Here is a 14,969-nt window from a genome sequence, read left to right on the forward strand (position 1 = left end):
TGGTTACGGTCAAACAACTGACAAGCAAATCTGTGGTATTGAGCAGAATATTTGCTGTAGCCTATCATTTTTTTAATTATTATCATTATTATTTTTATTATTTATTATTATTATTATTATTATTATTATTATTACAAGCTGGTAGGATCATTAGTGTATTGACAAGATGCTTAGATGTATTTCTTCCTTCTCTTTATACTCTGAGTTCAAACGGTGTTAAGGTCAACATTACATTTCATTCCTCTGATCAATGCAATTTATTTCTCCCCTCCCCTCAAAATTGTTGGCCTTGAAAACTGCACCAGTCCTGGGCAACTGTTTTGAGCTTGGTCATTTACATGCCATGGTAACTGGATAACTGGTTTTATGTGTCCTAGGGCTGAAGAAAATCCAAATATGTATAATAATTCTGACACCTGATTTTGTAATCTTAGAGAGAGATGAACACTGAAGGTGGATTAGGTAGGATTTAAATGTAGAAAACAGATTACTCTTTTACTTGTTTCAGTCATTTGACTGCGGCCATGCTGGAGCACTGTCTTTTAGTCGGGCAAATCGACCCCAGGACTTATTCTTTGTAAGCCTAGTACTGATTTTAATGGTCTCTTTTGCCGGACTGCTAAGTTACGGGGACGTAAACACACCAGCATCGGTTGTCAAGCAATGCTGGGGAGACAAACACTGACACACAAACACACACATATATATACATACATATGACGGGCTTCTTTCAGTTTCCGTCTACCAAATCCACTCACAAGGTTTTGGTCGGCCAGACGCTATAGTAGAAGACACTTGCCGATAGTGTCACGCAGTGGGACTGAACCCAGAACCATGTGGTTTGGAAGCAAGCTACTTACCGAACAGCCACTCCCACGCCAGATTATCTGAATTATATACATTTCATCTCTCTAATTCTGCAAAAGGGAATAAAACTGGAATTCTGTCCATTATGACGATGAGGGTTCCAGTTGATCTGATCGATGGAACCACCTGCTCTTAGAATTAACAGGCAAGTGGCTGAGTACCCCACAGACACACATACCATTGATGTGATCCTCAGGATGTGTCAAGGTTGGCCACTTTGAATTACAGGTACAATACATTTTTGCCAGTTGAATGGATTGGAGCAATGTGAAAAATAAAGTGTCTTGCTCAAGGACACAATGTGTGGCCAGGAATTGAACTCGTGGCCTTTATGATTGTAAGCCAAGTAACCTAACTGCTTATATATTATATGTATCATTGAAGGTGTGTTTACTGCTGGGGAAATGGAATCTCAAGTAACAACAATAATAATTCTTTCAAATTTTGGCACAAGGCCTGTAATTTCAAAGGGAGTGGGGCAAGTCGATTACATCATCCCCAGTACTTGATTAATACTTCACTTTGTTGGCCCAGAAAGAAAGAAAGACAAAGTCGACCTCAGCAGGGTTTGAACTCAGAATGTAAAGAGACAGAGAAAATGCTACAAAACATTTTTATCCAACATGTTAACATTTCAGCCAGCTCAGGAAAGGGAAGAGGAGAAAGGAAAAGAAAGAATGAGGAGGAAAACAAGAGTGAGAGTAAGAATCAGAGGAGGAGGAGGAGGAAACATGAAAGGAAGTCGAAGATGAAGTACCTTCCGCTATTTCAAACGACTGGAACTTGACGGGTTGAGCATAGTTGACCATAGCAGAGAGATAAGGGTGGATGTTGGTTGTGGCACCCGTGTATTGGTAGTTTGACATAAGGGCAGCTACTTCATCAGCAGTTAGGGCACCCTGAAAGACAACAGACAATTTGAATTTTCGGAAAGACATCAAAGACACAGGATTTAATGGCAACAGTGAAAAGAAAGTAACGTTATAATTGTGTTAGAGTCATCAGTGTGTGCTGGATGGAGGGAAATAGTAATTCCCAAAGTGTGTGCATGTGGAGATGGACAGATGTGTATTCTGGAATATCAGCTAATGTTTATGACTAAACAATGCATGGCTAGGTGTTGAAAATATAATGATATCCAATTGGCAACTGATGATGGGCAAATATGTTTGATATGTTTGTTATCTGTGTTTTCCCTGTTCTAAGATATTCTTCATTATCATAGGGTTGAACTTGTCAACAGGTTAGTTTCTTGGTTTATGATGGTTTTCTGATATGTATATGCAAGTGTGTTTGTGAATCTGTGTGCATATGTACATATATACATTTATATATATGTATATAAACTTCAAGGTCACTTTCAATATTATTCTTGTTAAAGAATAATAAATTTGTGAAGTATATTTGCCACTTAAATGTGGCTAACTATTAAGGGTGGATACTACTGTAGTGGTTAGCTACATTTAAGTGGCAAATATACTTCACATTGTCATGCAGTTACTGTTCATACCTCGTTCAGAGATTTATTATTGCTTATAACAAATTTGTATTCTTCAAAAGTATGGAGTAACTCTCCAGATCTTTGTTAAATTGTTTTTATTATAACTGAACATAAAAACAACATTAAGATATGTGTGTGTGTGAGTGTATACATATATACTTACACACACACACACACACACACATATATATACATACGTACATAAATTACACAAATAAAAAGTGAATGAAAATTCACAAGAAAATTAAAACAAGTGTTGGAATGTTTTTAGAAAAATTTACCAACTCAAAAAAAACAGATGCAGTTTTTCGCTTAGTTTTGGTAAATCCTTTTACTTGTGTGAATGTTTAAAATAAGTAGTATAGAACTCAACAACAAGAATAGTTTATTGGCAGAATAATTTTTCATGTTAATTTTCTTTCCTTTCCACAGCCTGCCTCCTTTTCTTGATGTTTTGTACCCCACAATCCTGCTTTTGTATATGACATGTTTTGTATTATATTACACACTCTTGTGGTTAGCAAAGAAATTATCATTATCATTAACGATTATTATTATTACTATTATTATTGCTTTGCGCTTGCTTTCATTTCTATCGCAAGTCTTAACCAGAAGTGTTGAGAGGCAACAAACTTTTGCATCTAAAGATGCAAACAGGTGACATGTCATGCAATTGAAAAAGAAAACATAGCAACAAAAAACCCCTGGTGTCAGTGTATAATAAAACAATTCTTGTTATAAAAATTATAAAACAGAATAATAAAATAGATAAGGTTGTATTTATATGAAGAGGAATTTACATAAAACATATAAGATACCTGTTAGTACAATCTTTTTATTATTATTTCATTCATTTTAGTATAGGATTATTTTATTATTTGATATTGTTTGTTATTTCATTGAGATTAATTCTACATCTGTGTCTATGCCTCATAGCATCATACTGTGGCATAACATATCATATCGTATAGATATGATATGGAAATAGACATTAGACAGAGTCAGATAAGTCAACACCAATACATTCCACAAGACACATTACATATACTGTAAATCGTATCCAGAAAGTTTGTCGCAAACATTTTGGCTGCAGGAAAATTCGCCTCAGGATTTTTGGCCGTAGGAAGGTTCACCACTTAGGAAATTTTGCTGTAAGACAAAAGAAGAATTGCTTCCCTTCGTAGATAATTGTTTCAGCCAATTAGAAGGGGTAAAACAATTTCTTAATTCATTTAAAATTTCTGCTAACATTTTTGCTACACAAAAAAAATTTTGTTGAATAAATAAAAAATGTTTAAACGAGTTAGGAAATTGCTTCACCAATTCTAATTGTTTGAAACAATTATATCCCAAGGTGGACAATTCATCTTTGTCTTGTAGCAAAATTTTCTATGCGATGAACTTTCCTTTGGCCCAAAATCCTGAGGGAATTTTCCTACGGCAAAAATGTTTGCGGAAAATTTTCCTAGAACCGTTTAAATCAAAACAGGGGTGTACAAAAGAAGGTATACAGTTGCTTAATACGAATGGAACATTTTTCCCTTTCTCTATTTCTTTTTTATGATAAGAATTCTATGATTCTACGTTGTTTTTAACTAATTCTTTCAATAATAAAATGATTATTCCTAATTTCAGACATTCATTATATGGCTGGAAGTTTGTCCAACAAAGAATGAAAGTGGCTTGTCGAGCAGTGCTGGAAAATGGAGAAATGGTTTGACAGAAATGGACTGAAGAATTTCAAAGACCAGCTTCACCAAGATTCATAATTTACAGAATACATGACAAATTTAAGCAGACTGGATCCGTCTGCAATGCACAAAAAAGCGCTTGGTTGGTCAATGTTTCCATTGCAAAGAATGAAATTCTTGTTGATTAAACATTTACTCAAAATCCCCAGAAATTAAAAAAAAGAGGGCTTCCAATGAATCAGGCATCTTCCACAAATCCCTTAGTCGATTTATGAACTGAATTAGGTTAAAAACTAAAATAGAGAAATGCAAAGAACATTCCACTCAAATTAAGCAACTGTTTGCCTACTTTTGCCCACAATTCAAACACCCAAGAAGAAAATAAAACAGATACAATGTGAAATCAACTAAAGTACATCAACATCAACAGCAACAATATTATTATTATATTATTATTATTATTATTATTATTATTATTATCATCAGTGATAATAATAATAACAATAATAATAAAGAAGCGCCAACAACATATACATAAAAAAACATTCAGACGAGGACAGAACAAAACAAAACAAAAAAAAACAGAAAAAAATAACCAATAGGCAACACAAAGCTGTCAAAAGACAATAAAGCTGACCTGGAGCAGAGAGGGGCATGTCACTGATGAAGGTCATGGACGGTAAAAATACGACTTTAGCAAAGTTAGTTGACTGATTGATAAACTGAATGATTAATCAAACAATCAATTGGTTAATTAGTTAATTAGTTAAACAATTATAAAATAAAGAAGTGAAATGAAATCAGTACATGTGTTTGTTAATGGCTTAATGACCCTCCCAAGATACAACTATACATATATATATGTGTGTATATGTATATAAAATCATGAGGGAGTAGGGATTCAGATCTGGGCAGATATCTTGGTATATAATCCAGATCTGGCTAACCACATCGAATGACAGGGAACATACCGAATTGTAAAAGTTAAACAATTAAGCAGTACTCAATAAGGGAGCAACTAAATGCACATAAATGCTACATCAAAGGACATTAGGATACTTATCCAGTAGAAACACATGTTGGATTGGAATTTATTAAGAATAATACTGTGACGAATAATCTTGTTCTAATTCTCCATTCTTCTTTATGATGTTTTGTATGTGTGTGAGTGTGTGTGTGTGTGTGTGTGTGTATATATATATATATATATATATATATATATATATATGTAGGTCCCGGTTGAGTCGGGGTTAACCACAGTAAATAAGGTACTCAATACATAGCAGAGTAAATTAATTTATTTTATAGAAGGAGCTTCTACAGGACTAGAACTGTTTCATTCAAATGAAACAGTTCTAGTCCTGTAGAAGCTCCTTCTATAAAATAAATAAATATATATATATATATATAGATATAGATGTCTCATTTCTCTGTTATAATGTCTAACAGTTGATGCATACCATCTCTGGATCCCCTCCATTTTACTTCTTGCCGTATATATATATATAATAATATTAGGGAGTAAATCCAAACTTACAGGGAAAAATTAGATTTAGGATTAAATCTAATTTTATAGTATAAATATATATATATTATATTAAATTAGAGATAAAACCACTATTAGGCAAATCAAACTGTGAAAATCATAAACCAATACATATAAATAAAATAATTAATAAAAAATATATAAAATATAAAATTCAAAATTCAAATATTTAAATTAAAGTTAAAATTTAAAAAATTAAAAAATTATTTATTTACATGTATTGGTTTATGATTTTTACTGTTTGATTTGCCTAATAGTGGTTTTATCTCTAATTTAATATAATATATAAATACACACACACACACACATACATACTTACATACACACACATATTCTCTCTCAGAATGAGGTATAGTGTGGATTCTCATAAATACACACTGCACCATATAAATGCACATCTGAACACACACACACATGCATACATGTATCAGCACACACACATGTAGCAACACACACACATGTAGCAACAACATGCATAAAAATACACTCATACATACATCCACACTTTTTCTTTCTTTTTCTCTCTTTCTCTCATAAACATCCCCCTTCACATCCATACACCAATATAAATATTGAACCTGCCAGCTAGGAGACAAACAGACAGACCTGAAGCAGGACTGGAGCAGACAGCACACATCACTGATGAAGTGACAGGAAAAGGTAATGAAAGGACTTTGACAAACATAGCTCATTGATTGATTAACTCAATCATTAATTAAATAATCAGTTAATTGGTTAACCAATTGACAAATAAGAAATAAAGAAATGAAATATAACCAGTGTGTGTGTGCGTGTGTTTATTATTGACATAATGACCCCACCACCAAGATACAACAAAATATATTTCAACACACAAGTTCACATCAAGAATCTTGCAAACCAAATGCAAAAATGAAATAGATAAACTAATTATTTGAATGATCTGATATTGGATATTTCTCATATTTGTGGAATATCAATTACTGGTATTTAAGCAATATGTTTATGAATGGTTAGTGAGTTGGGTGTGATGCTGATGACGTAGCAATAACTCCCGAAATCTGCATATACATCCATTACTCATTTTTCTATCTTCGATCACAGACATATTCGTATATGAAATGTTATAACATTCAGTGCTGGCTCTAATTCTTAAAGGTCTGTAGAGATAACTTTGGAAAGGGATTTGTGGAATAATACATTTTTGGGGAATAATACATTTAAACTTTTGAAGAAAACACAAATACTTGAATTCCAGTGTGTTATGGAAATGTGTTGTTATTGGTTTTGTCTTTCTGGTCTCAGTCAGTGGTTGATTTCATTTCGAGTGTTGGACCTCACAGAGGCAATAAGCAAAACCTTTGGCATTATGTTGTGCAAGAAAGGTGGCACATTTGTTCACTCATTCATGAACCCCAGCCTGATTCCCTGCAGTAAATATTTGATATCCCTTTTATTTTCCATAACTGATGCCATTATGGCTAAGTCATGGCACTCCGTCAGTTACGATGATGAGGGTTCCAGTTGATCCGATCAATGGAAGAGCATGCTCGTGAAATTAATGTGCTGAGTATTCCATAAACACGTGTACCCTTAACGTAGTTCTCGGGGATATTCAGTGTGACAAGGCTAGCCCACTTTGAAATACAGGTAGAAACAGGAAGAAAGAGTGAGAGAAAGTTGTGGTGAAAGAGTACAGCAGGGTCTGCAACTAGCCCCTGCTGGAGCCTCGTGGAGCTTTTAGGTGTTTTTGCTCAATAAACACTCACAACAGCAGGTCTGGGAATTGAAACTGCGATCCTACGATCGCGAGTCCGGTGACCTAACCACTGTGCCATTGCACCTCCTCATGGCTAAGTACAACTGTCACAACACTCATCTCCAAAGACCTTTGAAAGGAATTGCTCTTATTAGTCATTGTATGCAGATATTTGATCAGGAAATGTCAACTGATTGATTATTTATCAGACATAAGTGTACGGCGCAATTAAATATTTAACATATTATATTGTCATGGTTCTACTTAACAGGTTGTTAAGAGTGGGGAGCGGAAGGGACGGTGTGGTGGTGGTGGTGATGGTGTCTAATGAAGCATGCACACACTACACACACAGATATACATTCATATATATATATATATATATATATATATATACGTACATACATATACATTCATATATATATATATATATATATATATACATTCACAAACATTTACAGATCTCATACATACATACAGACATACACATACATAAACAGATACATAAATATATATTACAAATATACACGTGGATATGTACATATATATGTATACATATATACATATGTATGTATATATGTGTGTGTATATGTATATACATACATGCATACATACATATATATATGCACACTCAGGAATGTATGTATATATGCATGTATATAAATATACTCATAAACATTATATATATATATACACACACATACACACATATACATACATATGCATACATATATACACATACACACACATACATACATACACACTCACACACATACATACATACACACTCACACACACACACACACACACACACACACACACACACACACACATACATACATACATACATACATACATACATACATACATACATACATACATACATACAAACAAACAAATATATATTTATGTGTGTGTGTGTGTGTCTGTAAGTGTGTGCACAACATTGTTATCAGATATGAAGACTGGACTGTATTGATGTAATATGTTGAAATAAGTATAAGCAGTGATGAAGGTTTGTATCCTTTTTTGTTTTTTTTGTTTGTATTTACTTATAGTTTGAAGGTCAAGAAATCGTAAAATACCAAAACAAACAAAAGTGTAATGCATAATATATTCAATCACTAAAAACATAACAAGTGATGCAACTGTATTATTATCTCTACCTTAGTGAAAGTAGAGGTATTGTTTTCAGTTGTCTTTGTTTGTTTGTCTGTCCTTGGACAAGATATCTCAAGAACCACTGGATGGATTCAGATGAAACTTTCAAGGATGTTTGGTCTCGTGCCTGGCACAAACTGATTAGATTTTGGGATCGATCTGGTATTGGACAAAGATACTGGATTATTTTTCCGTTTATTTTTTACTTAATTTTTGAGAGCGGTCAGGTTAATTTTTAGTATTCTTGTTTGTGAGATCAGTCGAGTTTATTTCAGATATTCTCATTTTACAAATCACTTCTGGCTAATCATTGAGACGACATTGGTGTTGCCTTGGCGGAGATTTGTGCTCTCTGAGTGCTCTTTTTATTATCATTATGATAATCATTAATATTACTACATGCAAGGGCCTTTAATGCTTGATAGCTCTCTCATACATGCAAACATACACACTATCTCCCCTCTGTACATACATATACATATGCTTACACACACACACACACACAATCATCATCATCATCATCATGTAACTTCACTTTCCATCCTGGCATGGGTTAGATGGTTTGATTGGAACTAGTTCCAGTATGATTTGGCATGGTTTCTATGGCTCTATGCCCTTCCTAATGCCAACCACTCCAAGAATGTAATGGATGCTTTTAATAATGTGTGTATATTGATATATATACATGTCATTATATGAGTATTTTTTTATAAATATTTTATATATATGGATGTACACATCTTCATCATCATTTAACGTCCACTTTTCCATGCCTGCATGGGTCACATGGAATTTGTTGAAGCAGATTTTGTACACATCCATACAGTGGGACTGAACCTGAAACCAGAGAGTTGGGAAGCAGGCTTCTTTATCCATACAACTGAGACCCCCTTCGGTCATGACTGACCATGGGATTACACCTAGGAAGTTACCCTCCAAAGTACAAGTCTGGGCAAGGTTGTTTATGGAAGACCAGCAGCCGCCCATGCATACCAGCCTCCCCTCTCCATGCCACCAGTGTTATCCAAGGGAAAGGCAAAGGGGCCGATACAGCTTGGCCCCTGTGACGTTGCAACTCATTTCTACAACTGAGTGAACTGGAGTAATGTGAAATAAAGTGTCTTGCTCAAGAACATAACACACAGCCCGGTCCGGGATTCGAGCTCACAACCTCACGATCGTAAGCTCGATGCTCTAACCACTGAGCCATGTGCCTTCACATCCATACAACTACACCCATATGTTATGTATATTTACACACACACACACACAGATATACATCATTTTTGGATACTGAAACTTTACAAGTTATCGTCTGAAGTATCTTTTCTCTAATCTAAACACAATTATGAAACGGTAAATAAACATACGGTGGACGTTTTTGAATAATGCAAGTTCCGATTGTATAAAATGGCGCAAAAGGTTGTGTAATGCAGACTGTTAGTTGTGAAAGAGGAAGGAGAATGTACCATCACTTAGAGGTGGGATGATGGGGTTACGCAAAATTATGTAGATATGTTTTTTGGAAATTCGGAAAAAATATGAAAAAAATGTGAGTATATGTGTGAGAATATAAAAAAATATTAAAAAATTGCATGCAAGTTAAAGAATCTAATTTTGCAAGAAAAATAACTCAAAAATTCGAGATGTTTCTGCAACACATAAATCTCCAAAAAATGGAATCAGTAATGGAGAAATCAAGATTCATATTGTTCTGAAATTAGTAATAATTTCAAAGGTCATCTATTTAATGGTGTACTTTTGGAAAGTGAGAATTGTGAGGTATGTTATGACAACTTGTGTCTCAGGTTTTCATGACTGTTTTGAAAAAAAAAAAGTTGTAATTCATTTCATGAATTTGAATGAAAGCTGCCTGATACATTAGGAAGAAGTATATTCAGTGATTGATCATTTGATTTCAAAATACTCACAGCTTTCTTATAGAAACTAAAAGGGCTTCCAAAGGCTAATTGTAAATTTGTTTAAGAGTTTCTTGAATAAATATACAAATATATTTATAGTTTAAATGTATGAAGAAACATTGCCAAAGACTTTTTAAATTCAATATTTTTCCATTTATCAATTAATTATAATTATAAAGTTTTCAATAGAAACTCAGCTAAGGTAACCTAAAGTTTTCAATAGAAAGTTAGTTAAGGTAACCTAAAGTTTTCAATAGAAAGTCAGTTAAGGTAACCTAATGGTGGTGTAAAAATTTTGCGAAATTAGTTATCCACTTTAAACCAAAACAACTCTTTAACACTAATAATACATTTTTTCTACTGAATTCCACTGGTCCTTCTTAATGGTAAATGCCCCTTGAAAGCCTTCATGCATTGTTACACCGTAATTTATAGTTTTTTTAGAATGCATTTTGGGATAACGAGATACATAAGCTTTTAAGCAGCAGATAAAGGGATTATATGTTTGATGTACTTGTTGCTTGAGAACTTCTATATCTTCTGTACTTATCTATCTAAGCTATACTTCATTCTTGACTTGTTGAACTTATTTAAGGTTTCCTGGTTTCTCATTTTATGGTGGTTTAGTTGTATATATTACACCATAGATTTATATTGTGTGATTATCTTTCACAGGAATTCTAATACTGATAAGAGTAATAGTTATGTCAGGGTTTTGAGTTTATAAAAGTTTTGTCACATGTATGTGTGTGTGTGTGTGTGTGTGTGTGTGTGTTAAATATAACACATGTATTGTATGTGTTGATGTCTATACAAATATATTAAATGTGTTTGTATAAGCATTACATATATTAATATATATGTAATATTTCATATATATATACACTATATGCAATAAATGTGTTTTATGTATAAAAAATATATTAAACATGAATGCGTGTGTGCGTGTGTGAGTGTATTTATATATAATTTAGGCGACAGATACTGAGGCAACAAATACTAGCAGCCAAGCGCAGCACACAAGCTCATAGAAAGCCAAAATACATTGGAACTAAATAGCAATAATGGCATTGGTGAGGTGGGGGTGGGGTTGTGAAGACAGACAAGAAAGAGAGAGAGAGAAAGAGAGAAAGAGGCTGAAGGAGAATAGGAAGCAAAAAGGGAGAGAGAGTGAGAGAGAGAAAGTAAGGGAGTGATTGGAGAGAGATGAATATCAAAGGTATGTAGATATGTTTTGGGATTAATAGACACTCAAAGAGAATGGTAAATTATTGATGGTAGGGGTTATGGTGTGGGAAGCAAACCATTAGTTGTAGAGGAATCGTCCAGTGAGGTCAACAGTCAGGAAACCGAAGGACATCATTTGATAAATGAGAAGAATTGGCAAGAACTTTTGGGAATAGACAGGCTCCCTACAGTCTATTTGGTTTTCTTGCCTAAAGTACAGACATTGCCTTTATTACATAATGGTAAAGTTTGGCATGGCGTTAATAATTCCAGTGCTTTAGATACTGAGTTCATTTCCTCCTGTACTTTTGAGCACTTTGAGCAGCAAGTTTGACTCCGCTGGTTTTTGTTGGAGGCAGGTTTCTCTGCCTCTGACCATGTGATAATTGACCCCTTTTGTGCAAATTATGAATGTTCTATGCCATGTGCTTCCCAGTTTTTTTTTCCTTTTTCCATCTGATGTCATCTTTTTGAAAGCTGTTCTGGGAGGCAATTGACAGATTCACCTATCTGGGTAATAGCATCAGTAACAAAGGCAATATTTAGACTAACATCAACCATGGAATTGGCAAAGCTGTGACCGTATTCCAGAGAATGTGTGTTAGTTAATCCTCCAATACAGTTGGCTTACTCAGGGTTGGTAACAGAGCCGGTTTCAGCTGGGTTGGTAACAAGGGTTAAGCATAAAAAATGTAAGTTATTTGTAGTGGGCTATTTTATAGCCATGTTTTAAGGTTTATACCATTCTTTAAGAATTCATTTTGAAATTTTATTTTTGTGGGGAAATGACTAAATGAAGATGTGTACAGTGTAATTTTAGAGACCAGAAGGAATGGTTTGCTGAACGCCCCCCAGCCCCACAAAAAAACTAATGAGTAAGCCTTGATTTTGAAGCCTGTTTTGGACTTCATGAAACTTCATAAAGAATGAAAGGCATTGGAGTTAAGTAATGTTTTTAAAGGAAGGGAAGACATGGCAAAGGGTAGCAGAATAGGGGAGAGAGATATGGAGGGGTGTAAAGGAAAAGAGAGAGGGAGAGAGAAGGAGGGGGTGAGAAAAGAGAAGAGAGATAAAGAAGAAAGAAAAAAAGAGAGAGTGGGGAGATATATCCTTACTCCCGAAAATTCTTAGAAACACAAGGAAGGAGGGTTTGAATGAACAAGTAGGGGTCACAATGAAAAACGTCTCCAACTCCCTACCTTGTCCCCTCACCTCTCCATCCCCTCACCACTATATATTGACTCACTCATATATAATATATATATATATAAAAGAAAATAAATTAAAAAAAAAAGACATTGCGGGTACGCATGGCACGAAGAATTTACAGAAATAGCAGCACATCAGCAGAAACAGATTGGCTCACTTTGTCAAAATCCTGCAGGAAAAGATTTTGATCCAGTACCATAAGGCTCCGCCGGGGGTGGGGACGGGAGAGAAAGAGGGATAGATAGATAAAGAGAGAGAGAGAGAGAGAGAGAAAGAGAGAGAAAGAGAAGAGGGACAGGTTTGAAAAAAGAAAAGAAAAAGAGAAGAAAGATATATGTTAATAAAGAAGAGCGTTAAATTGTGTAAAATGTGATTAAAAACAACAATAACAAAAAAAAAAACTAAAACATAACTTTCAAAAATAACTTAAATAATAATTCATAATGATTTTATAAAATTAAAAAAAAACAACAAAACTGTGAAACAGGTGTTAAGAACTGTTAGGTTTAAAATGCCAAAATGTGAATAAAATTAGGGAAAATGTGACAAAGTAACAAAGAAGTTAGATGTGAGTGAAACAAAATGTAAAGATATTTAATAAAGTTATGTGAAACGTTGAAGACACATCAATGTGTTTTAGAAAGGAATAAAAAAAAATTAATATAAAAGATGCTAAAACACAGAAAAATAAAATGTGAAATTGAGATCAAGAATACGTGAATAATATGCTAAAAATGTGAAAAATATGCTAAAATGTGAAAGATATGCTAAAAATGTGAAAAATATACTAAAATGTGAAAATATGCTAAAATGTGAAAATATGCTAAAAATGTGAAGAATATGCTAAAAATGTGAAAAATATACAAAAGAAGATGTGGATTATTATACATACATAAAACAGATGTGAATTACATAAAACAAAGATGCAAATAATATAGAGAAAATATGTGAATTATATTAAAAAAGAAATATAAAAAATATATACAAAAGATATGTGAGTTATATTTAACATAGATGTGATTTATATGCAAAAAATGTGAATTAAATGCAAAAAAGAGGTATGTGCAAAACAACAGGTAACTAATTAGAAAGTTAAAGTACAATCTTTACAAAAAATAAATGAATAAGAAAATAATGATGATAATAAATAATAATAAATAATATAGAAAATTAAATTAAGTAGGAACAAATTTGAAGTCAGTGAGGAGAGCTGAAATGTGTGAAGATTGATAAGCTAATAAGAAATTGTGAAAAGTGTGCGTGAAACAAGGAAATTATGAAGTAATGAGGATAGATAGGGAGTGTGGGATAAGAGGTGGAATGTGTGAAGTAAAGGGATGAATTTGTGGGACGAGGCATGGTATTTATGTAATAAGGTGTGATATGTATAGGGTAGTGTGTGAAATGGTGTTGGTGTGAAATGTATGGGGTGATGTGTGAAATATGGGCAAGAAGATATGAAATGTTCAGGATGAGGTGTGAAATCTGTGGAGGAAGATGTGAAATATTTGTATGAATGGGTGTGAAAGAGGGAAATATATGGGGTGAGATGTGAAATGTTCTTGGTAATTAGGTATGGAATAAGGAAAGAAAGAAACATTAGGATTATGAAAACAAGAGGAAGTATAAAAAAAAACCCCACTCAATCAGCAGGATAGCTCCCTACAACACTCACTCACACAGAAAAAATATATTAAAAAACTTATGATGGATAGAAAGTGTAATGCGCTAAAAATTGGCTGCAAACATAAACCCAATGGAAGTGAAATACATGTTTTCACCACTAATTTCAATTTAATATGTTAATATATCATACTGTATTCATCTATGTGTCTGCATGTGTGTGTGCATGCACACCTGTGTCTGTGCACATGTATTTATGTAGGTGTGTATGAGTATTTATGTTTGTATATATATATATATATAGGTTTGCATATATGCATATCTGTGTGTGTGTGTATGTTTGTGTATACATATATGTATGTATGTATATATATATATATTGTGTGTGTGCATGTGTATGTATATATATATGTGTACATTATATATATATATATATATATATATTATATATATATATATATATATATATATATTGAGTGAGAAA

At 33.4% G+C, this 14,969-nt stretch overlaps 1 protein-coding gene across 5 annotated transcripts in view; it reads right to left on the minus strand.

Moving 5' to 3' along the window:
• The window catches only part of LOC115217128 (1-phosphatidylinositol 4,5-bisphosphate phosphodiesterase beta-4), a 203,371-nt gene that overhangs the window by 31,880 nt on the left and 156,522 nt on the right, over positions 1 to 14,969 (minus strand). For 3 of the 5 annotated variants that reach the window (XM_029786732.2, XM_029786731.2, XM_036507168.1), the window contains exons 20-21: positions 13,020 to 13,031; positions 1,625 to 1,766 (exon numbers count right to left, since the gene is read on the minus strand). In XM_029786732.2, coding sequence (XP_029642592.1) covers positions 1,625 to 1,766; positions 13,020 to 13,031 — 154 coding nt within the window. The remainder of the gene's footprint in view (positions 1 to 1,624; positions 1,767 to 13,019; positions 13,032 to 14,969) is intronic. The other 2 variants (XM_036507169.1, XM_036507170.1) reach the window with 1 other exon arrangement.

The sequence above is a fragment of the Octopus sinensis genome, linkage group LG11, assembly GCF_006345805.1.
Source record: "Octopus sinensis linkage group LG11, ASM634580v1, whole genome shotgun sequence".
Classification (NCBI taxonomy): Eukaryota; Metazoa; Mollusca; class Cephalopoda; order Octopoda; family Octopodidae; genus Octopus; species Octopus sinensis.